General features: G+C 40.0%; 1 protein-coding gene across 3 annotated transcripts in view; it reads left to right on the top strand.

Annotated features, from left to right (window-relative positions):
* ATP6V1H (ATPase H+ transporting V1 subunit H) overlaps window positions 1-24,595 on the top strand; it is a 62,606-nt gene extending 38,011 nt beyond the window's left edge. For all 3 annotated transcript variants that reach the window (XM_068525890.1, XM_068525889.1, XM_068525891.1), the window contains 5 exons: window positions 4,382-4,560; window positions 7,375-7,500; window positions 9,671-9,772; window positions 11,459-11,572; window positions 24,236-24,595. In XM_068525890.1, the coding sequence (XP_068381991.1) occupies window positions 4,382-4,560; window positions 7,375-7,500; window positions 9,671-9,772; window positions 11,459-11,572; window positions 24,236-24,296 (582 nt within the window). In that variant the 3' untranslated portion in view covers window positions 24,297-24,595. The remainder of the gene's footprint in view (window positions 1-4,381; window positions 4,561-7,374; window positions 7,501-9,670; window positions 9,773-11,458; window positions 11,573-24,235) is intronic.
* Window positions 24,596-25,131: the final 536 nt, after the last annotated feature.

The following is a 25,131-nucleotide window of genomic DNA, read 5'->3' as shown; positions in this document are numbered from 1 at the left end:
ATTGAATTTGGATCTACATTAGCTGTACTAACCATGATGTTTAACTCACACCCACACACATATGCACACACAGACACAGGCAAACACAGACTTACATCTTCCTGCGCAGACAGTTCACAGTCATAACCTCTTCAGAGAGACCTGCTCTGGTTTGGGTGTGTGGGGACTGTTTTGCCCACTGCTTTCACATAGAAGTAAGTGTTGCTATCAAGAAATTTCATTCCTAGGTCTACCCCTCATTCCTTATTTCAGGAATTTATCTCTCTTGTTTATTAGATACCAGGTTTGGATGAGGTTTGGTAAGACTGAGACATTTTTAGTCTTGGGGTGAGTCCCGTAATGCAGCGCTGCTTCGGGTGTGGTCTGCACGTCAGTGCAGTTCTGTCAGCTGTTGGTTAGCCGCTTGCGAGGGATAAGTACAGAAAGTGAGAGCAAGCATTTAGAAACTTACAGTAATTTGACGTGTCTGTCAAATTTAATGATAAAGATTTGAGCTTGTATTTTGCATGTCTTTTAAAGTTCATTTTTCTAGAAATTCATTTTTATTGTATTTTTTACTAAAAGTATTTGTTCCTGACTGATTGGAAATTGAAAATCAAACAGAACTGGTCTTCACCACAGACGGTTTGAGGAGCACTGCTTTAACGTGTATGTTACAAGGTTAGCAGTTTTGGTGAAGGAAGGATCTGAATTGTCACTTGGTTCCACCTTGTTCTTAGTGAAGTCAAGGTCGCTCTGCACTGTTACTTGGACACAGGCCAAAATGATATTTACGCTTTTGATTTTGTTGAGGTGAAGATGCCATTGAGTTTCGTGTCTTTAAAGAGTACACTGCTGCCAGATGATCTAGGTTTGTTTCTGGTAAATTCATTTTCCAAAGTATTTTTCACAACCTTTTTATTCTTTGTAATGAGATGGAGAGATGAAATTAAAACATGTTTTGAGGGAAAAACAGGTAAGGTTTATTGATTGATTTGACATAGGCTTGAAGGAAAGGGGAACATCAAACATGACTAAGTTTCGAAGTGCTGTTGTCTTAGAGAATTGAGAGGAGAGATGGTTTCAGAAGAGTGCCATCAGGCTGTTCTTTACCAGTTACACTGACTGGGTTGAGGTTATAGTTGAAACTGTTAGTTATGATAATATCTTAAATATGAAGTGTAACTCTCCAGGCAACAAATATGTAGGACCATATGAACAGAAGAGTTTTGATATGTTTCTAAATTTAGGAGAGATAATAGTAAGAAAAGTAACTGGAAAAGGTAACAGAGAAAACTAAGTAGACTAACAAGTAAAATCTCACAAAAGCGAGGGGTGAAGGGAGGAGTTTCATAAAGGGAGACGTTATCAGAATTCAAGCCGCCCTACAGTTTAAGGTTTTTATTTGAATTCCATTATGGTCAGAGAACATGTTCTATATGGTTCCAATTCTTTGAAATTTGAGATTTGTCTTATGCTCATCTTATGGTCTGTCACAGTGAATGTAGCATGTGTACTTGAAAAGAATGCATGTTTTGCAGATGTATCACGGTCTATAAATGTCAATTAAATCAGGGTGGTTCATAGTATCGTTTGGATCATCTCTGTACTGATTCTGTTGTTTAGTGGTTCTATCAATGATCAATTGCTAAGAGAGAGAGTTGTTAAAATTTCCAGCTGTTAGTGTGGATTTGTCTGTTTCTCCTTTCAGTTCTGCCAGTTATTGTTTCATGTATTTTGAAGCTCTGTTTGTTTTTTAAACTTTTTATTTTTTTTTAATTTATTTATATTTATTTATTTTTGGCTGCGTTGGGTCTTCGTTGCTGCGCGCGGGCTTTCTCTAGTTGTGGTGAGCGGGGGCTACTCCTCGTCGTGGTGCACGGGCTTCTCATTGCGGTGGCTTCTCTTGTTGCGGAGCATGGTCTCTAGGTGCGTGGGCTTCAGTAGTTGTGGCACACGGGCTCAGTAGTTGTGGCGTGCAGGCTCTAGAGCGCAGGCTCAGTAGTCGTGGCTCACGGGCTTAGTTGCTCCGCGGCATGTGGGATCTTCCTGGGCCAGGGCTCGAACCCGTGTCCCCTGCATTGGCAGGTGGATTCTTAACCACTGTGCCACCAGGGAAGTCCCAATGCTCTTGGTCTTGCTACCTACTTTATTTGAAATTAATATAGACATGCCAGCTTTCTTCCACTTGTGGTTTTCCATCTTTTAGTTTCAACCTGTGTCTTACATTTAAAATTTGTCTCTTTGAGACAACATATACTTGGGTCTTGAATTTTTATCTGTTCTAATAATCTCTGCCTCTTAACTGGAGTGTTTAGTTCACTGACATTTAGAGTAATTATTGGTATGGTTGGATTTAGGTCTGCCATTTTATTATTTTCTTCTGTTTGTTTCATCTGTTTTTTGTTCTGTCTTTCATTCCTGCCTTCTCTTATGTTAACTGAGTTCTTTTTAGAATTTCAGTTTAATTTTTCTATTGGCTTTTTAACTGTTCTGCTTTGTAGTATCTTATTTCTTATAGGTTGTTTTGGTGTCACAATATTTATCCTTAACCTTTTCCATTATACTTGAAGTTAATATTACATTCTCACCAGTAGTGCACAAATGTTCTCTTTTCTCCACAATGTGGACAACACTGGCTGTCTTTTGTTTTTTGATAATAGCTGTCCTAACAAGTGCGAAGTGATATTTAATTGTGGTTTTGACTTGAATTTCCCTGATGATCAGTGATGTTGAGCACTGTTTCATGATCTGTTGGCCATCTTTATGTCTTCTTTGGGAGAGTGTCTATACAGATCCTCTGCCCATTTTTTAATTGGCTTGTGCTTTTGTTGTTGTTGTTGTTGCTAGTGAGTTAAATGAGTTCTTTATACATTTTCGATATTGCCCTCCTATCAGATATATGGTTTGCAAATGTTTTCTCCCATTTTGTAGGATGCCTTTTCATTTTGCTTTTTTTGTTTCTTTGGCTGTGCAGAAGCTTTTGAGTTTGATATAGTCCCAGTTGTTGATTTTTACTTTTGCTGTGCTTTTGGTGTCATATCCAAAAAATCATTCCCAAAGCTAATGTCAAGGAGATTTTCCCCTGTGTTTTCTTCTATGAGTCTGACAGTTTCCGGTCTTATGTTTAAGTCTTTAATCCCTTTTGAGTTAGTTTTTGTGACTGGTATAAAGATACGGGTCCAATTTCATTTTTTTGCATGTGGTTATCCAGTTTCCCTGATGACATTATTGAAGAGACTATCCTTTCCACAATAGGTTTTCTTAGCTCCCTCGTCAAATATTAGTTGACTGAATATGTACGGGCTTATTTTGGGGCTCTCTATTCTGTTCCATTGGACTGTGTGTCTGTTTTAAGCCATTACCATACTGTTTTGATCATTGTAGCCTTGTAGTTTAGTTTGAAATCAGTAAGTGTGATTTCTCTGGCTTTATTCTTCTTTCTCAGGATTGCTTTGGATATTTGGAGTCTTTTATATTTCTATACAAGTTTTAGGATTGTTTTTCCTATTTCTGTGAAAATTGGAATTTTGGTAGGGATCGATCTCACTAATTTCCATATGCTAAGCTAAATCTCTCTCTGCATTTATTTAACATAATTATTAGAAATATAACTTCCTTGCAAAAATAAAGAAATTTAAAATTTTGTTACAGTTGATTTAGAATTGTTATTCCAGGATTTTTTTGAGTGTGGGAGATTTGACAGGCCTTCTTTACCAACTTTGTGAAGGTGGCTTTCTTGAGAGCTTGTTTGTCCTTGTTCCAGACCTCAGCACGAGCATGGTGTTTGCTCTGAAATATTGGTTAATTCAGTGGACAGTTTATCTTCAGAATTACTTAGATTCCTTTGCTGATTTCATAAGTACTCTTAAAAATCACAGAAGAAAACTGAGGAATTTGCTTGACTGTCACAAAACTTTTCTGATAATTACTGAAGCAAGAGAGTTTTTGTAATTGCCGTCCTTTGTGCACTTATAGGTCGATTGGACGGAGAAAAAGGTCAGTGACTGGGAACTAGAGAGATGCTTGAGGAAACAGTCTTTCTTAGCATCCTAAGGGCTCCATGTGGCCAAGAAATGGAGTGTTCATGGTGGTGACCTCAAGAGCAGGGCTGTGAGGAAGGATGGTGATGGACCTCATTGTAAATGTGTTCAGTGTTTTGAGGCTTGTCTAGGTCAATAATTTAAAATGTTTAGTAAGCCAGTAAGGAAGGAAGGAATCAGAAGGATGCTCCTGATATGGGGCAGATGCTTAGGAAAGAAGTCAGGATTTGTGATCCAGTCATCCACTTAAGGTGATAGTTAACCTGAGAACAGGAAGAGGAGAGAGGATGTGAAAGCAGGTGCAGAGAACATCACACAACAAACTATATCATTTCTCGTCGTGTCTTTGTCTAACCCAGAACTTCTTAGAAAAATCAACTGAAAGAGAAACTCGCCAAGAGTATGCTCTGGCTATGATTCAGTGCAAAGTTCTGAAACAGTTGGAGAACTTGGAACAGCAGAAGTACGACGACGAAGATATCAGTGAAGATATAAAATTTCTCTTGGAGAAACTTGGTGAGAGTGTCCAGGATCTTAGGTATGTTATTCTTTTTAATTCTCACAGGCTGGGTATATTGAGCCTCGTTTGACTTGCCTCATATTTTAAGGAAATTTAAATTTGTTACGAACTCTAAACTCAAAAGATTGCACTAAAACATCATGTCTTCTATTGAAAATTGAGGGGTTTGGAAACACTGGCTCATCATCATGGCAACCATTGGTCAGAGCTGTGTGTTATTTCTCCTCTTTAGGGTAGATCCCCACTGTTCTCTGTTGTCTAAAATCTGACCTGGTGTTCTACCACGGGTTGTGGGTGCCACCCTTTGAGAATCTCCCCCTGGTTTAAAAGCTTTTTTAAGCAGCAGTCATTGTTAATTTGTGGAGGAGGGTTGCTCAGATATGGAAAGAGTATTTTTTCCTGCTTTTTTGAAGTCCCTATTGGTTTTATTTATTTTTTATATTAAAAATTATGCAAGTGATGTACATGCAGTAAAGAAAAAAAAAATCCCTTTTTTTTATACAGTACAGAATACAGTACAGTACAGAATACAGAATACAGTACAGTACAGAATACAATACAGTACAGAAGAGGCAACACGCCAGTCCCCCCATCTTCCCCACCTACTTCCCCCTGCCCCTCTGGTTTCTTGTGTTCATTCCCAAAAAAACCTAGCCCCCCTCCCCCTAGCATGCATGCATGTGCGTGCGCACACATGCGTACACACAGACACACACACACACACAGACACACACAGACACACACAAATAGGGTTCTACGTATTCTTCTGGTCCTGGTTCTTTTTTGTTTAATAATAGCTCGATGATTTTTCCCATTAACCCATGCATTCTTTGTTTTTGAACTATTGATAGATATTAAAAAGAGAGCTACTCACTAGAAATAGATGGGGTTTGGGCGCCAGGATGACTCCAGTCTGAATTGTTGGGCCACTTTGTCCGCGTGTGGCCTTGAGCAAGCCTCTTGACATTTTAAAGTCTCAATTTTCCTTTTGGTAAAATAGTGATAAAAATTCTAACCTTGTAGGATTTTCTGTGAGGTGTCCAGCAAGTGCCTTTAGTATAGTATGTGTTCCACAAATGTATTTACCAGGTAATTCAGCGCAGCCCATAAGCTCAAGGCCCAAAAGCTTTTATAGAGATGGGAGCTGTCACCCATATCAGTGGTTTGTATGGAGTTTTGTGGAGGAAGGCGGATGATTTTTGTGTTTTAATAATTTCAGATATGAATAAGTTGTTTGTAATATAATAGGCCAGCAATAGGCTTGCAATTTATACAAATTCTATTTTATTATGTTTATTTTAAAAAATTATCATTAGTTCTTCTGTAATAATGACTTGAGATCCTTTTAAAAAAATAAATAAGATTAGTGATAGCTTTCTAAATTATTTAATCCATGCTAGCCAATTGTTATTATTTACTGATTTTTCATGTTGAATTTGGTAATTTGAAAAATATTGCTGTTCATCTAAAGCTAACAGGGTGATGGGAGCAGTTGAAATAGATTTGTCTCTTTATGTTGTTACAGGTTTAGCATATTAACTTAAACAATGTTAGGTTACGTCTTATATTAAGTAGCCTTTCATTAAATTACTACTTTATTTAGCAGGTTACTCTGATCAACTTAACCAGTGAATCTTTGTTATACTGAATTATCAATCAGTATTAAATGGCTACTTCTTTTTGAAAATTTTACTTGAAAGAAAGTACAAGCATGTCTTGTCACTTTGTTCACTGGCTAACCGCATTAAAACAGTTTTATATTATGAAGATTTGAATAATTGTTGCTTGATACATAGTGAATAATTTTTGAATTAAAGTACATTTTAGTTTGTTACATGTACAGAGGTTTTTGTTTTTAATTAATCTGTAGTGGGCTAATTCAGTTAATGAATTACCTCTGCATTGTTGGTAGTCACGTTTAAAAATATTGTACTGAGGTGTCTGTTTTTATTTTTGTAGCGCAGTATCATGGTTTGTCATTTAAAGTATGATAGAATATACTATTTTATTTTGTGTTAAAGTAATATACTTTTACATAAATTTGTCTTTATGTATCTAGTGGTCTGGCAAATACAGTGTTTTAAGAGGCATGGTAGAAACAATGCTAGATTATCAGATATTTAATTTATTTTATTTATTTATTTATTTATTTATTTATTTATTTATTTATGTATTTATTTATTTATGTATTTATTTATTTATGGCTGCGTTAGGTCCTCGTTGCTGCGCACGGGCTTTCGCTCGTTGTGGCGAGTGGGGGCTACTCTTCGTTGCTGTGTGCGGGCTTCTCACTGCGGTGGCTTCTCTTGTTGCAGAGCACAGGCTCTAGGCGTGTGGGTTTCAGTAGTTGTGGCATGCAGGCTCAGTAGTTGTGGCTCTTGGGCTCTAGAGCACAGGCTCAGTAGTTGTGGCGCATGAGCTTAGTTGCTCTGTGGCATGTCGGGTCTTCCCGAACCAGGGCTTGAACCCATGTCCCCTGCATTGGCAGGCGGATTCTTAACCACTGTGCCACCAGGGAAGTCCCCATCAGATATTTTAGTGATGTACGTACATTTATGTGTATATTAAGGTGAGAATTTTGAAAACAAGTGCTCCTTTTAATATCTCATGGTGAACATTCAAATTCGACAGGAGTACTGGACCTTAGTACCCTGAATAAGTTTCACATGATTTATTGAAGATTAAGCCATTTAAACTTGTTTAGAGGTAATTTTTGAATGTACAAAGGATGATCAGTCTTTGTAGTTAAATAATTAGTGAAGATGTTTTATTTTTTTTAATTTTGGAGTATCTGTCTCTCAGATTCTTATAAACTTTGAATTCTTTTTACAGCTCATTTGATGAATATAGTTCAGAACTTAAATCTGGAAGATTGGAATGGAGTCCTGTGCACAAATCTGAGAAATTTTGGAGAGAAAATGCTGTGAGGTTAAATGAGAAGAATTATGAGCTCTTGAAGTAAGTTTTAAATTCCAGTTTACACTCTGAATAAACCCCCATCCTTCCACATACTCGTGGACACATTTTTGTCCCTCTTAAAATTTTTAGATATTCCATGGTTTTAATTTCTATTTTCTTGCTTACTCATGTGGTTGAATACCTTTTCGTGTGCTTATTGGCCATTTGGATATCTTTTTTCCCAGGAGAAGTGCCTGTTCAAGTTTTTGTTTTTGTGGGAATTCTGTAGGTTTCTTGGTCATGTGTATTCATCACAGCTCTTCTTCTACCACGTCAAATGCCACTAACTCTTTACTTTTGATGTAGCTCAGTTTATTATTTATGGCTAGTGCTTTCTTGTGTCTGGTTAAGAAGTTTTTGCCTACCCAAGGTCTTGAAGATATACTTCTGTTTTATCTGCTAGCAGCTTTATCGTTTAACCTCTCACATTTAGATTTCCATTCCGTGTGGAATTGGTTTTTGGGTAAGGTGTATAAGGTAGGTCAAGATTTGTTTTTTTTCATTACATGGATATATAATTGAACTAGCAACATTTATTGAAAATAACATTTTCCCCACTGCTTTGCACGGTTCCCTTTGTTATAATAAAGATGACCTAATATGTGCAAGTGTCTTTCTTTCTTTTTTACTGAGATATAAGTCACATACCACACAATTCACCCATTTAAAGTGTATAAATCAGTATATTCACGAGGATGTGTAACCGTCGACACAGTCAATTATAGAGCATTTCCCATCACTTCAAAAAGAAACCCTGTGTCCTTTAGCTGTCACTTCTCTGTCCAACCATCCCCTCAGCCCTAAGCTTTTACTTTCTGTCTCTATGGATTTGCCTATTAGGAAAATTTCATGTAAATGGAATCATATAATATTTGTTCTTTTGTGACCAGCTTCTTTCATTTACCATAAGGTGTTCAAGGTTCATTCATGTTGTGGCATTTAGCAGTACTTTGTTCCTTTTTATGGTCATATAATATTCCATCATAAGGATATATTACATTTTATTTACCCACTCATTAGGTGATGGGCATTTGGATTATTATGAAAAATGCTGGTAATAAACATTTGTGTACAGGTTTTTATGTGGACATACGTTTTTATTTCTCTTCCTTGGGTAGACACCTATGAATAGAATTGCTGAATCATATGGTAACTCTGTTTAACCATTTCAGGAACTACTCAACTATTTTCCAAAGTGGCTGCACAATTTCATATTCCCACCAGCAGTGTATGAGGATTCTGATTTCTCCATCTCCATGTCAGCACTTACTATTGTCTGACTTCTTGATTCTAGCCATTTTAGTGAGTGTGAAGTGATACCTCATCATGGTTTTGATTTGTATTTCCTTGATGGCTAACGAGTCAGGCATCTTTTCATGTCCTTATTGGCCATTTTATATCTTTGGAGAAATGTCTGTTCAGATTCTTAGTTCATTTTTTAAATGCGTTGTCTTTTTAGTATTTAGTTGTAAGAGTTTTTTTTAATATATTTTGGATGTAAATCCCTGATCAGACAATATACTTTGCATATGTTATCTCCCATTTTTGGGTTATCTTCTCAGTTTTTGGATAGAATTACTACAAATATACCTTACTATAACTGTTAAAATTAATAGACTTTAATTTTTAGAATAATTTTAGGTTTACAGAAAAATTGAAGGGAGTACAGAGAGTACTCATATACCCTCTCTTCCCCCACCAGGCACAGTTTCCCCTATTTTTAACGTCTTGCCTAAGTGTGGCACGTTTGTTAATTGACGAACCAATATTTATACATTATTTTAACTGAAGTCCATAGTTTACGTTCAGGTTCATGGCTTTGTGTTGTACAGTTCCTGCTGTGTCACAGTATCACACAGAATAGTTTCACTGCCCTAAGAACTCCCTATGTTTTCCCTTCTTCCCTTTCCCTGATATTGTGGGAATTGTGGGTGGTGGACGTTGTGAATCTGAAAGTGACCTGTTAATGTGTGTATAAAGGTTTGAAAGCTGCTAACTTACGTGCAGTAAATCATGTGTAGTGTATTGTGTGTAGCAGTGAAACCTGTAGAAAATACAGTTATATTTGTAAGTGTCTATTTTCAGGAAAGTATCGGCATTATACCTTTGCTCTGTTGTGCTCTAGAAAAGAATTAGAAATCAATCTCTCTTTGGATTAAATTTATTTCAGAATTTTGACCAAACTTCTGGAGGTGTCCGATGACCCACAAGTCTTAGCTGTTGCTGCCCATGACGTTGGCGAGTACGTTCGGCATTACCCGCGAGGCAAGCGGTAAGTGAGGAGCCTTGGTTTCATCGGGGTGTCCTGAGATGTTCAGCATAGGGGTCCTAGTTCATATACTCCTGTAAAGTAGACTCGTTCAGCCGAGGAGCTGATGGAGTGAGCGGAATCAAGATGACCATAATACTGGGAATCACGATAAGTGATAAACCTAATTAAAGATGGGAAGTATGAAAACATAAGCACACGTGTATAATACTGTTGTGCAGTAGCCAACAGAGATCACACCAGAAATTTCATGTTCAGGGTTTTCTTTGGTTTGTATGATTTAATTCAAAAGCCATTTTGTTAGCACTGGTGATTTTTAAATTATTATTTGTAGTTACATCGTTATTGACCTGAGTAGGTTCCAAGTATAAAAGGAAATATAACACGTGTAAGAAAAGTCACAGTAGATATATAGTAATGGAAGGATGTGTTTCCAAGTACTGAAGAGTGAGGAATCCCCTCTGGGAGGAGACAGGTAAGGCTTTGCAGAGGAGGTGAGGCTGGCTCGGTAATGTGAAATCACTTAGGTACGCTAACAGTGAAAGGACAGGAGTTGAGGGAGAAAGCATTAAATGAGACTGAGGCTGTTGTATGCTGTTTGGAGAAGCTTGTTACATACCTGGCACGTATCCAGTGCTCATAAAGTTTGGGTATAATTATACTGCATTTTTTTTCTCAATTCAGTACGTTTTTTAAAAAAAGATGCTTTAAAAAATAAAATATAAAAAGGCATACAGATAAAGCCTCTCCCTCACCCCTGACCCCATGTGCTCATCTGCAAGGTTGTCTTAAAGCACCAGAAGCCCTACTGCACTAAGGTGCCACTTGTCACGGGCTGTGTGGTGGCGATGTCACTCCCCAGGCGGCGCCGACCGCAGCTCCCACACTCCCAGGCTGGGGTTAAAGACGCTCGCCGGCTTCTTGCACGCCCCCGCTCCCCCCCAGAGGAGCAGAGGACCTCCTTCCATTCGTGAGGCAAATAACCATTTTCACTTCGCTTTTGTGTCTGTAGTAACTGGATTTTTCAGGGGGTTGAGGGGGCAGTGACAGAAAGCAGTGCTGGTTGTCAGTCTTCCTGGTGTTCTTGACAACAGGAATTTTCTCATTTGTATCACTGCCCAGCAGGTCATGTGGCGTGTTCCATCATTACAGGAAAGGGCAGATATCTTAACAAATCACGTCTTTTTCAGGAAATTAACATGGCTCCTACGGGGTGCTTTTTAACCTCATGTTCTCTGCTGTCTGCATCTGAGCCCGTATCTGGTTCACAGCATGGCAACTGCTGGGCTTAATATTGATCTGATATTACTTCAGACATAAGGTGGTATTCAGTATACTGGTTTTTAAGCAAGCCACAAATACTGGTGATAAAGAAGTTAATACTCAGCTGCCTAGAACACTGTCATCTAGATTACCGCAACAGTCCAGGTTGATGATATTTGCCCAGACTAGGAAATGAGAATAACAATTGGGTTTATCATTAGGGATTCAAGAGAAAATATATAAAAACTTTAAATCTGTGATTTGGAGAAAATGATATTTAAAAAAAGACACGTGTGTTGGTTTACTTCCCTGTATGGTAGCTTTTCTTTGTAAAACCACTGGGCAGTTCGGAGTTGGGGCTTTCTGCTAACAGCTTGCATTTGAAAGTAGCGGCAGCGTCTTCACCACGTGGCTTCTGGCCCCCAGGGTCATCGAGCAGCTCGGCGGGAAGCAGCTGGTGATGAACCACATGCACCACGAGGACCAGCAGGTGCGCTACAACGCCCTCCTGGCCGTGCAGAAGCTCATGGTGCACAACTGGTAGGTGCCGCCCGCCCCCTGCTGCCCTGTTGGGCCTCGCGTCCCCGTCCAGAAGTTCTTGTGGAAAGGCTCCGATGAGTGGTGGCTTTTAACAGCAGTGATTTTGATTAATACCTAGAACTACCTTTTAGCCGTTCAGAGCAGTGATGTGATAATTTAGAAAAAAACAGCTGCATTAATGTTCTGAAGAAATGTATATTCAAAGTACTAGTATCAGAAACAACTCCAGAAGTAACTAGAAGGACCATTACGACATAGGTGAATACGTTTTTTGAGAGTTGAATGGAATTCAGCTGGACTATTGATTAGAGACGCTACAATTTTGCGGGGTTTAACTGTTCGGCGTACGGTTAACCTGAATGGATTTTTACCAGTTCACGTGAAAACAGTAAAAGCTGATTGATCAGTTAAGATTCAGCTCTCACATTTCATCTGTTAACAGCCTTTTGCTTTTGAAATAGTAGCCAGAATCATATTTTTTCTCTTGCTTTTATTTTTTAAATCAAAATGATTGACCTTTTTGTACTCAAAACAAGATAAATTAGAGTGACTACTTAGATACAATGGTGAGCCATCTGTGTCTGTGAGCGGGCAACCCTGGACTCGACCGTGGCTGTTTTAGCAGTAGGTTGGCTGTTCCGCGCTCTTCTGAGCTCAGATGCCTCTCTATCCCCCATCCTTGGGAAAGATGCGCTAACTGACGGTAATGCTACTGATAGTTCCAAAGGACAGATTAATGGCACATCCAAATGCTTACATGTGAAAGATGCAGGCAGATACAGGATAGGAGAGGATCCAGGATTGCCGTCATGACATCATATATTAAATATTAGGATCCTGCCACTTACGCACTTTTCTCGTGAATACTGACATTTATGCCTTCTTCCAGCAGCTGCTCTCTGAGCACTTAATTTGTACCCTGTTACCCTAGGCTCCAGGTGACAGATGTGATGGAAGTGGGTGATGAGAGATGGCCTTTCTGAGTAGTCCCAGCAGCCAGGCTGAGACAGTGATGGAAAGGAACCAGTCACCCACCGCCAGTGTTGGGGGTTGGATTTCAGGTGGAGGGAACGGGAGGGGAAAGGACCAGGAAGCAGGAGGGAGCTTGGCTCCTTTCAGAGCAGCGCCTGGAGCCCTGTTTGGATGTGACAGCTGGGGGCCGGGAGGCGGCGCTAATGGCAGCTGGTGGGTCGCGGCCAGGGACGCGGCTCAGCATGCCGCATGGCACCCAGTCCTCACCGCAGACAGCCGCCCGCCGCGCTGGGGCTCAGAGCGGAAGCTGAAGGAGCGGCTGAGGCCAGCATGAAAGGAGGCGGGCGAGGCGAGGTGGCCGCCATCTGATCGCCGAGGGTCTGGTGGGTCCTTCTGTTGGATGAGTTGAAAGCCATGGTTAAGGGTTTAACAGGGGAGTGACAGGATTTGATTTGTATTTTGAAAGGTCTCACAGGCTCCACTGCGGAGAGTGGATGGTTGGGGGTGAGTGTGGCAGCAGGAAGACCGTTTCCGTAGATTCTCGTTGCGGCCGTGGGGAGGGATGGCTCGTGCCGTGGACTAGAATGGTGACAGTTGGTACCAAGCGGTAGATGGACTGGGGATCGATTTCAGAGCTGGTGCTTGTGGCGCTCGATGGACTGAAAGTGTTTTTACTCTTTTCATATCGTCTGTGCAAGAAGAATGGGATCAAGGCAGAGGGCACTCCAAATGGTTTTTTATCTACTATTTAGCAGAGGAAAATCTTCCAAGTCTGTCAGGAAACTAGAGAATACTCCACTGGATTCCCTCCTTCTTTTACTTTACCCTGAGCCACATTTTTTCAACGTAAATTAATTATTTAGGAATTTTCTCTCTCTTGGTTTGTTTCTGTTTCTTTCATGAAGTTCGTTTACAGAATGTTGGCATTTAATAGAGTTGGAGGCTGTTGCAGTCAGTGAGCTTGTATTTGACAGATATTTTCCTGAAGTTTCCATTAAATACAGTTTTATTTTCCCCTTTTGTTGAAAGTAGGGCTGTTGAAGCATAATTCTTCTTTTGTTAATAAAAAACAACTTCATTTTAATAGTTCTTTCTCTTGAAGAATTTATTGTTAGGTTTTTTTTTTTAATTAATTAATTAATTTATTTTTGGCTGCCTTGGGTCTTCGTTGCTGCGTGCAGGCTCTCTCTAGTTGCGGCGAGCGGGGGCTACTCTTTGTTGCGGTGCGCGGGCTTCTCATTGCAGTGGCTTCTCTTGTTGCAGAGCACGGGCTCTAGGTGCGCGGGCTTCAGTAGCTGTGGCACGTGGGCTCAGTAGTTGCGGCTTGCAGGCTCAGTAGCTGTGGCTCGCGGGCTCAGTCGTTGTGGCTTGCAGGCTCTAGAGTGCAGGCTCAGTAGTCGTGGCTCACGGGCTTAGTTGCTCCACGACATGTGGCATCTTCCCGGACCAGGGCTTGAACCCGCGTCCCCTGCATTGGCAGGCGGATTCTTAACCACTGCACCATCAGGGAAGCCCCCCCCCCCTTTTTTTTCTGTAATGTATATTTCTAATGTGGAAAAAGCTGGGTGTGGAATAGGATGTTGACTGGGAATTTTCCCTTTGCCGGTGGAGAAAATTTTTTGGTTAAGAATTTTTATTGTGCAAATGATCATGCATTAAAGATGAAACATTTAAAATTTGAAAACTTTTCCTTGAATTTAGGAATCTGATTTGGTCTCAGTAAATTTTTTGATGTACGATTACAAAAGGAAAAGTAAATTGTCTTTATAGCCAGAAACTGGTTTATTTGCTCTTTGTCATTGACTAGCTGATGAGAGAATATCCTTTTCCCCCCTTCTCTCTAATTATGTGCCAAGCTATTTTAGCTTTAATGTTTTAGTTATGATAAATCCCCTTTAATGGAGAAGCTTAGTGTCAGCATTTTCCTATACTTTCTTTAAAAAAGGAATTTTCATATAAAGATGAGAATTCACATGTGACCTGTATCTTTTGTTGTGACATACGCATTTCTCTGGCACTTTGTGCCAGAGAATGAAAATTGCTCAAGTAATAGCAATTTATTTCAACATCAGATTAGTGTGAGACCAAATAGAATGCCATTGGAAAGTCAGTCTTCAGCAGAGTTATCCCCAAATGTAAAAGGATTTTGAATCAGTATCTTTATGCACGTAACCAAGTTGCCTTCAGTAAATCATGCTGGTAAAGTCTGCCTTTCTACTTTCCTGAAATAGAGGCTTTTTAACCTAAACCATGGTACTGGTGTCTGAAAGATGTTTCACACTAAATAAAACCTGAAAACACAGTTGACTTGGTTTCCTCTCAACATTTTGTTTGTTTTGATTTAATTAAAACAAAATTTTAGAAAGGGTATATTTTAGTACAACACGGTGAAATAAATTAGTTGAAAATAATGAAAATACAACCATGGGTGTAAAAGTAGAATAAAAGTCTGTCTGAATGGCAGCAGCAACTTTTCCTGACAGTTTTGCACGTTTTCTCTGTTGTTGTTTTGCTCTGAGGCCCTCCCTGGCTGTTTCCAGATTTCCAGCACACTCTTGATTTTTTTACTTTTTTCTACCATAAATGATTTTTAGATTTTTGGCACTGCATTATTACCAGTTTCTGTTGACTAGACTAAATCGTAATTTTGGATATCGTAAAGTTAACATTTCTTTTTTACTGAGGAGAATTTTTTTTTTGGTTTTAGGTTAAAAATTACATTTTTAGTATAAATTGGATACTCACAATATCATGGAACTGGGTCTTGATTTAGACTCTGCTCTAGGGAGTTAAATATTACTTTTCTTGATAATGTAGAGAAGGATTTATCCCTGGTTTATAGAACATGGAGTATAGAGTTATATATCATGTGAAAACGCTACTTAATTCTTTTTCACAATTTTATGACTGATTGCGGAATTATTTCCGTGAACTGCAGGACTTAGAGTAGCCAGTGTTTCTCCCTTCCACTTAACACCTGTGTTTACGTGGAATGACGGGTGGGTTACATGTAACCCTGACTGATGTGGGTGGGGCATGGGGGGCTGAATGGAGTTGCTGGGGTGTGCAGTGGGCACACCACCCGGGTCTCCTCAGTTCAGAGGGCCTCGAGCGGGTCAGTCCTAGCCACAGCTCTGCTAAGTGGCACGTGCAGGCTCTGATCTTCCCGTCCCCATGTGCAGTTCCTGGTATGTCCCTCGTTCTTTTGAGCAGGGCTGGATTTTTATATTCTTAAATTTGGCAAAATATGTAAACAGTGACAGCTTACTTTAGAGAACTTTTATATAGACCCTCAGTTTATACATTATAATTTAACATCATAAAATGTCATCATTTTTCTCCTACCAAATGATTTTAAATGTCATCAGCCTCTAATTCAGAAGCAGCAATATGTGCATATGGACAGCTCAGGACCTCCCTCAGGAAAGAAACACTGAATTTTGTAGGTAGAGGATCTCCTGTAGAATTTTCTCTTTGTTTCTAGCTTCTTTTTCAACCTATTTTCAAGCAGAATAATAAGTTCTAAGAGTGTCACCCTCTCTAGGTTTTTCACGTGTAGGTAAATAGAGAGGAACGCAGCAAGCCGAGGGTGTGGGTGATACTGCTTTATTCTCGGATCTTTATATCTGCTTAGGATATTTTAGTTGTTCTGTAAGTAGTACATAGCCATAAATGCAGTGATTAAAACAGTTACTTATGAACAGAATTGAAGGAAAAAAACCCTTATGTAAGTTTTAACTTTTTAGCATTAATAATCGTGTTACCAAGACATTCCATGTGATTTTAAATAAACATATGACATTTCTGGGTTTAACATTTTCCAAAACTAATTTAGAAAATTGTGGTCTCTCTTTGGGTACCTGGAGTTTTCCACATTATTCTTATGATATTTTTAGTGGAGGAATTCTCATGTAAGAATCTTACATTCTAAATATAATTAAAGAAAAAGGAGTCTATAATAAGTGCTAAGCATGGACTTTGCTTATTGCATACTATCTTCTTAAGAGTCCTTCTAACAGCACAGACATTTCTCCCACACAGCACATTAACCAGATTTGCACGTAGTGTGGTCATTTAGGGGCGTACTCTGCATTGTACAGGTCGCTTTTTGTTGTAACTACTTGCTGATCTGGAACCAGCATTTAAAATGAAAAGGAGGGACTTCTGGTTTCCGGTTATGCATGTAAGGAGTTTGGAAGTTGCCACTACATCTGAACAACACGTAAATAGCTGAACAGACTGAAAAAATCAACAATCCTTCTTGGATCCATAGGGGAGAAGGTAGGACGAGACTGGAGAGGCAGGTGAATACAGGGAGTTGTGGCTTACCTGAGCAGGACTCACACGTGGAGCCCAGCGGGGGACCAGTGCCTGGCAGGAGAGCTGGACTGTGCTTGGTGAATTGCAGGAGGCTCAGTGTGCACAAGTCTGAGGATTAAAAACTCCAGGGGAGCCAGTCATGGGGGGCCCCCACCATATGGGGAGATTTCTCTCCAGAAGCCAGACCAGGTTTCCACAAGAAATATCTGAGAAAAATTCCGTTGGCCTTCTGGCAGGGGGAGGGGAAAGGAACCATTTTGATATAGTTCTAACTATTGTTCCGTTCTAACAAGGCCTGCACTCAGGGGAAACTAGTTAACCAGAGCCCAGCCTGCTGGGGTGTCATCAGAGTCCGACTGACCTGGGGAAGGGAAATAACCAACTCTAGCTGGCTCTAATCATCCTGTCCCACCCAAAGGGGTAGAAAAAACCCTGAGGAACACTCATGAAGTTCACAATCCCGAGGCCCAGGTTCAAGAAAGACTGAGACCCAATCAAAGGACTCCAGAAAGCTTCCTCTCCCTCACCTCACCACCAGGTTACAGAAGGTTCATTTACAGCAGTTTCTTTTACCTAGCACACCATGTCCAGCTATCAAGAAAATAGTACAAGGCATACCAAAAAGCAAAAAAAAAAAAAAAAAAAAAAAAGAAGAAGAGACATCTTAAGCATCAGAACCAGCCATGGCAGTAATGTTGGAAGATCAGACTGGGAACTTTAAACAACTAGGATTAATATGCTGAGGACTCTAGTGGATAAAGTAGGCAGCAAGCAAGAACAGATGGGCAAGTTAAGCAGAGAGACAGAAATCCTAAGAAAGAACCGAAAAGAAATGTTAGAGCTCAAAAACACTGTAAAAGAAATGAAGAATGCCTTTGATGAACTTATTAGTTAGACTGGACACGGCTGAGGAAAGACTCTCTTGAGCTTGAGGATATATCAATAGAAACCTCCAAAACTGAAAAGCAAAGAGAACAAAGACTAAAAAAATGGGACAGAATATCCAAGGACTATGGGACAACTACAAAAGAGATAAAATACATCTGGTGGGAATATCAGAAAAAGAAAGAGAGAAAGGAACAGAAGAAATACTTGAAACAGTAATGACTGAGGATTTCCCAAGTTAATGTCAGACACCAAACCACAGATCCAGAAAGCTCAGAGAACACCAAGCAGGATAAAAACTAAAAAAAAACTACACCTGAACGTGCAATTTTCAAATTACAGAAAATCGAAGGTGGAAAAAAAAAAAAAATCCTGAAAGAAGCCAGGGGGAAAAAACACCTTACCTATAGAGGAACAAAGATAAGAATTACATCCGACTTCTCAGAGACCATGTCAGCAAAAAGAGAGTGGAGTGAAATATTTAACATGTTGAGAGAAGAAACTCACCAAATTCTGTACCCTTTGAAGTTATCCTTCAAAAGTGAAGGAGGAATAAAGATTTCCTCAGATAAACAAAAAATTGAGGGAGTTTGTTGCCAGTAGACCTGCCATACAGGGAATATGAAAAAAAGTTCTTTAGAGAGAAGGAAAATAATATAGGTCAGAAACTCAGACCTATGTAAAGAAAGGAAGAGCATCAAAGAAGGAACAACTGAAGGTAAAATAAAAACTTTTATTTTTCTTATTCCTAACTAATATAACATAGAAGTTTGTTCAAAAACTAATAGCAACCATATCCTTGAGTATGCACGCTTATATGTATTTTATACACATTGCTTGCGTATGTTTATATATAAGTGAAATAAGTGGCAGCAATGATTCAAGGGACGAGAGGAAGGAATTAAGATTATTTGGTTATTACAAGCTACTCACACTATCCATGAAGTGGTATAGTGCTATTTGAAACTATACATGGATTAATTGTAAATTAATATATTGCAAACTCTAGGGCAGTCACTAAAAAAAGTAAAAAAAGAAGTATAACTGACATGCTCAGTAAGAAAGGAGAGAAAATAGAATCATATAAAATGCTGAATTAAAACCACAAAAGGCAGAAAAAGAGTGGAAGACAAAAATAGGAGCAAAAAACCAAGGGCAACAAATAGGAAACAGAAATGAATATGGTAGATATTAATCCAGCTGTATCAGTAATCGCTCTGAATGTCAATGGTCTAACTGCACCAAGCAAAAGGTAGATCATCAGAGCAGATCAAAAAGCATGACCCAACTACATGTAGCCTATAAGAAACCCACTTTAAATATAAAGACACATATAGATTAGAAGTAAATGAAAGGAGAAAAATACATCATGCTAACACTAATCAAAAGAAAGCAGAAGTAGCTATATTGCTTTCAGAGAAAGCGGACTTATAAGTAAGGAAAGTTTATCAGGGATAAGAAAGGTCATTCTGGGGCTTCCCTGGTGGCGCAGTGGTTGAGAGTCTGCCTGCCGATGCAGGGAACACGGGTTCGAGCCCTGGTCTGGGAGGATCCCACGTGCCGCGGAGCAGCTGGGCCCGTGAGCCACAGTTGCTGAGCCTGCGCGTCTGGAGCCCGTGCTCCACAGCAGGAGAGGCCGCGATAGTGAGAGGCCCGCGCACCGTGATGAAGAGTGGCCCCTGCTTGCCACAACTAGAGAAAGCCCTCACACAGAAACGAAGACCCAACACAGCCATAAATAAATAAATAAATAAATAAATAAATAAATAAAAATTTAAAAGCTTTAAAAAAAAAAAAAAAAAGTCATTCTGCAAAGATAAAGGGGTTAGTTCTCCAAAAGGACATTATAATTCTTAACATGTATATGCCTAACAACAGAGCATCAAACTATGTGGGGCAAAAACTGATAGAACTGTAAGGAGAAATAGATGAATTCTATCATAGTTGAAGATTTCAGCACCCCCCTTTCAGAAATGGACAGATCCTGCAGGCAGAAAATCAATAAGGACGCAGTTAAGTCAACAACACTATCAATCAACTGAATAGAATTGACGTCTATAGACTACCTCATCCAATACCAGCAGAATACACATTTCTCTCAAGCCCACATGGAGCATTCACCAAGACAGACCACATTCTGGGCCATAAAACTCACCTTAACAAATTTAAAAAAATAGGAATCATGCAGTGTCAGCTGTCAGACCACAGTGGAATTAAAGTAGAAATCAATAACAGGAAGATAACTGGAAAATCCCCAAGTAATGTGGGGATTAAACAACACACTTCTAAATAACACATAGGTCAAAGAAGAAATCTCAAGAGAAATATAAACATATTTTGAACTAAGTGAAAATGAAAATACAGCTTTTCAAAATTTGTGAGATGCAGTGCAAGCAGTGCTTAGAGGGAAATTTATAGCACCGAACGCATATATTAGAAAAGAAGAAAGTTCAAAAGTCAGTAATCTAAGTTTCCAGCTTAGGAAATGAGAAGAAAAGAGCAAATTAAATCAAAGTAAGCAGAAGAAAAGGAATAAGAACAAAAAAACAAGGAAACTGAAAATAGGAGATTTGTAGAGAAAATCAAGGAAACCAAAAGCTGGTTTTTTGAAAAAATTAATGATACTGATAAGCCTATACCCAGACTAATGAAGGAAGAAAGAGAAGACACAAATTAACTAGTGTCAGAAGTGAAAAAGGGAACATCACTACAGATCCCATGGAAAGTAAAAGGATAATAAGGGAATACTATGATCCCCTCTCACAACTCCTTTGTACTGGAAGTTCTAGCTAACGCATTAAGACAAGAAAAGAAAATAAATGGTATACAGATTGGGAAGGAGGACATAAAACTGCCTTTGCTTGCAGACGACATGATCATGTACATAGAAAATCCTAAAGATTTGATAAAAACAAACAAACAAATGTCCTGGAACTAATAAGCAATTACAGCAAGGTTGTAGGATATGAGGTTCATACAGAAAAGTCAGTCACTTTCCTATATACCAGCAATGAACAGGTGGAATTTGAAATTAAAAACACAATACCATTTATATTAGCACTTCCCCAAAATGAAATATTTAGGTATAAATTCAACAAAATATGTATAAGATCTACATGAGGAAAACTGTTAAACTCTGTGAATGAAATCACGGAAGAACTAAGTAAATGGAGAGAGATTCCATGTTCATGGATAGGAAGATTCAATACCGTCAAGATGTTAGTTCTCAACTTGATCTATTGATATAAATTTAATGCAATCCCAATCAAAATCCCAGCAAGTTATTATTTTTTTTTTTTTGGACATCGACAAACTGATACTAAAGTTTGCATGGAGAAGCAAAAGATGCAGCATAGCCAACACAATATTGAAGGAGAAGAACAAAGTTGGAAAACTGACACCACCTGACTTGAAGACTTATTATAAAGCTAAGTAATCAAGATAGTGTGGGTATGGGTGAAAGAGTAGACAGATAGATCAATGGAACAGGACAGAGAGCCCAGAAATAGGGCCCCATAAATATAGTCAACTGATCTTTGCCAAAGGAGTAAAGGCAATACAATGGAGCAAAAGTAGTCTCTTCAACAAATGGTGCTGGAACAACTGGACATCCACAAAAACTAACTCAAAATGGATCATGAACCTAAATGTAAAACACAGAACTCCTAGAAGAAAACATAGGAGAAAATCCAGATGACCTTGGAGCACTGTGATTTTTACGTGGTTTGTGGCTTTACATAGGAAAATCGGTTCATAAAAACAAAATTTGCTTTGTGTGTAATACTCAGAATCATGATAAAAGCTGGAGGAATAACTCAACTTTAAACTATATGACATCTGAGAGAAGGAGAAGGGGGTGCAGGGGGGGGACTTCAGCGGGGAGAAGGCAGTTCACACGGAGGTGGGAAAGTGGGTGTTTGGTGACAGATGTTTGCTGGGCCCGCAGGGACAGTGGGACACACAGAGGACTCTGGTCTCCCGGCCCTGTGTAGCTCCCCCCAGCGCCGACCCGTGTGCTTTGTAGATCTCCGGTGACAGTGCCCTTCCTGGACCAAGGCCTTTGTCTGAGTTCTTTAGGCAGTTAAGGGGCAGGTAAGAAGCGAACTTGCCAAGGCTTTTGTTTTTTAAAAAAATAATCAGCCTAAAATCATCCTCATGTTGAAGAAACATATACTGGGTGGCACATTCTGTTCCCCTACAAAGTCATGGATGAAGATTAAAGAGAAGAAAATATTACACTTCTCAAATTTTGCTTCTTAGGTAGTAGAAGCAAAGAATTAATGTCCAGCTCCTGTAGATTGCTGGTACAAATCGGATACCCTTTGAGTGAATTATGAGTTGAATTTTTATTGTACTGATCTTCGTGTTTAGCGAGACTGACTCAGTACTCAGATTAACTCACTTAAGTAGCTCTTCTGGAGTCCTATTAGAGACACATTGTCATCCCCTGAAGAAAAGTCCATAGTCGCTTTTCCTCTTGCCTGACAGTGACGTAACCTTAACCTGAAGAAATTATTCACACCTGTTATTATTTCCTACTCTAAAGATAGGCACAATGTCTGCTTTCTGCACCTTTCTGGCCTCTTTTTGGAGGCCTGGCAGCCTCACAGTAGAGAGAGGAATGGACCTGAGCCCCGGCCCGTGCACCTGCCCGCTTTGCTCCTGAGCAGGTGATTGCAGCTTTCCCTCCCCTGTCGATGGAGATGAGAATGCCCACTCCCAGGACGCTGCAGAGGTGAGAGGATAAGGGTGGGCACCCCTGTACTCAGGTTTCCACGGTGGCCGGTACCAAAGTGCAGACATAGCCGCCTTTGTGTGTTCCCAGCCCCAGGCCCCTGGTGTCCGGACTGCCCCGTGCCTGGGGTCACACAGGACTCAGAGGCAGCTTGGGTGAATCTCGGGAATGTTTTAATTGACCACATTTGATGTCAGGGCAGCAGACCACAACCCTTTACAAGACGAACCCAGGAGTAGATTTTCTCCAAAGCTTCGTGCAGGCTGGGTCCTCTCTCTGTAGGACAGGATCTTTTTCAGTTGCTCCTCGGTTCGGCTCCCTCTGAATTTAACAACCCACATGCCATAGCAAACAACAATTTCAGGAAAGCCTGAGGAGGAATTTGATTCTTCTGTCCGCGGGTCCCATCTGGGCTCTTCTCCCAGTAGACTTGGTATCCTGTGACCTACCTCAAGTAGGGCTCACAGAGTTCCATCTGGGATTCTTGATGTGCGGGTTTTTAGTTGAACCCTTTACATCTATGTGTGTTCTTGTCCTTTGCTTAAATCCTAGCTTGCATAAACCCCCTGCAGTGGAGGGCGGTGTCTTAACCACTGGACCGCCAGGGAAGCCCTCTGGGTGTGTTTTTAAATTCTCTGCGGGAACAGCTCTTCTTCCCTCTGTTTTAATCCTCCTGCTGTGACCCTACTTCTGCAACGCCTCCTGTGTGAGGAAATCAGGTACCTTCCCCACGTCCCGGTATTCACTGTTGTCCCCTGAGTATTAGTTGGGTCCTGGCACAGGAGATGAACCACAGCCCCAAGGGACTAGACCCACCTGGTGGTTCACGGCGTGAGCTCCGGGCAGCTTTGCCAGGCTCCGGAATGTAAACCCGGTCCCTATTCCAAAACTCAAGCTTTTCCCTTTTAACAGGAGAGGATCTTTTAAATATTCTTAAAAGATCTCTTTTTTCTGGTCCTTATTAGGTAGTTCAAAAACAAAAGTTTAGGCAAATCCTTCATAGGAAAATAGGGAAAAGATTGTTTTCTGTCCTGGAATCAACAGTGGTATCTGTATGCAATTTAGAGGGAAGTATACACAGACCATTCGAATAATTTTCTGAAGTAGAACGTCACCTGAAACGTTTGGAGACCACTGCTCTAAGCCACAGTTGCCCATCTGTAAAATGAGAATACTGCTTCTCGGCGCTCGTGATTGTTCTGTGGGTTCAGTAGGACCATCTTGGTGAAGGTTTCAGACTCTGCCAGTGCAGAGTAAGTGCTGCGTAACTAGTAGCTCTGATTAAGTGTCGTGATTCTGGATGTTATTTTCAGTGATTGTTTTCATGTGCTCTTGGGTAAATCCTTAGAGATAAACACTTGTACTTTCTAACGTCAGGAAATTTGTTTCTTATGTATCGGGCCACTTACTTGGAATCCTCCGCACGTTGGTTTTGAACTTGTTAGATTGCAGAAGTGGTGACAGCAGACACGACTCTCTAAACAGGAAAGCAGACGTTGCCGGTGATTGAATGCAGAATTACTTGTTTGTGTGTGTCATGCCTTGTTTGTCTGTGGTTCATGGAGTGTTTAAAATTCATACAGTACAGGTACTTTTGAAATTTGGACAAGATTAGTTTTCTGGGGCTATTTTACTAGTTTTTAGATGTTAAAGTAAGCATAGACGACAGTGTATGTAGTTCTTCAATTTTGAAAGAGATTCTTTGTTGTTTCGGTTCTAATCTCCCTTGCTATTTCCTTCCTGTGTTTCAGGGAATATCTTGGTAAACAGCTCCAGTCTGAGCAACCGCAGACTGCAGCTGCCCGGAGCTGAACGGGCGCTCAGCCTCGGGGTCTCCAGCCGCCCCTTCCCCCGGGGCAGAAGACCTGGAGTGTGAGTCGCAGTGATTAGGGTCAAGAGCAAACAATTTCTCATTTTATGTGCCATTTTTTTCTGTTGTGTAGCTTTCCCCATTGCTGATTTCAATACGAGTGTTTGCCCATTACTTTGTATTAAAGTGGGTGCTTTCTGTATCTAAGGAAAATATTACTGTTACATATACTGCTCGTAATTTCTGTATTTATTGTTCTCTGGGAATGCATATGGAATTATTAAAGGATTCTCACTCCAAATATGTTTTTGTCTTTCCTTGTTCCTGACTTAGCCTTTAACACAAATACCTCTTGTCCCAACCAAATTGGGAGAATTGTATTTGCAAAAATAGTGAATGGTAAATAAATGTTTTGAAATTATATGTATCTCTGTCTTCCATCCGTCCATCCATCCATCCGTCCGTCCATCCACACATACACATTGCGGCAATCCTCTGCTAACATTCAGAGAACTTTAAAATGTTAAATTAACTCGACGTGCTGCTGTGGTCTAGAAGATTTGCTTATGGAACACAGTGAGGAATTTTAGCTTTAGATTATTTTCATTGGTTTCCTGTACTTTTATTCTTGGATTTTGGTACCTCAAGTCTATTTTCTTTTAATACGCTTTGGTTTAAATGTTGCCAGTAGATATTTTATCCCACCCCCAGCCCCAGCCCCTTATTCTGGAACGCCAGGCCTTCAGCGGGGCATCCACGGCCTGTACGTTCACCTCCCCCAGATCTGAGCCTTTTGTTTTTAATCTTATCGCCTGGTCTCTCTGAGTCTCATTTTTC

The sequence above is a fragment of the Eschrichtius robustus genome, chromosome 17 (genome assembly GCF_028021215.1).
Source record: "Eschrichtius robustus isolate mEscRob2 chromosome 17, mEscRob2.pri, whole genome shotgun sequence".
NCBI lineage: Eukaryota > Metazoa > Chordata > Mammalia > Artiodactyla > Eschrichtiidae > Eschrichtius > Eschrichtius robustus.
This window is presented reverse-complemented; position numbering and strand designations above follow the sequence as displayed.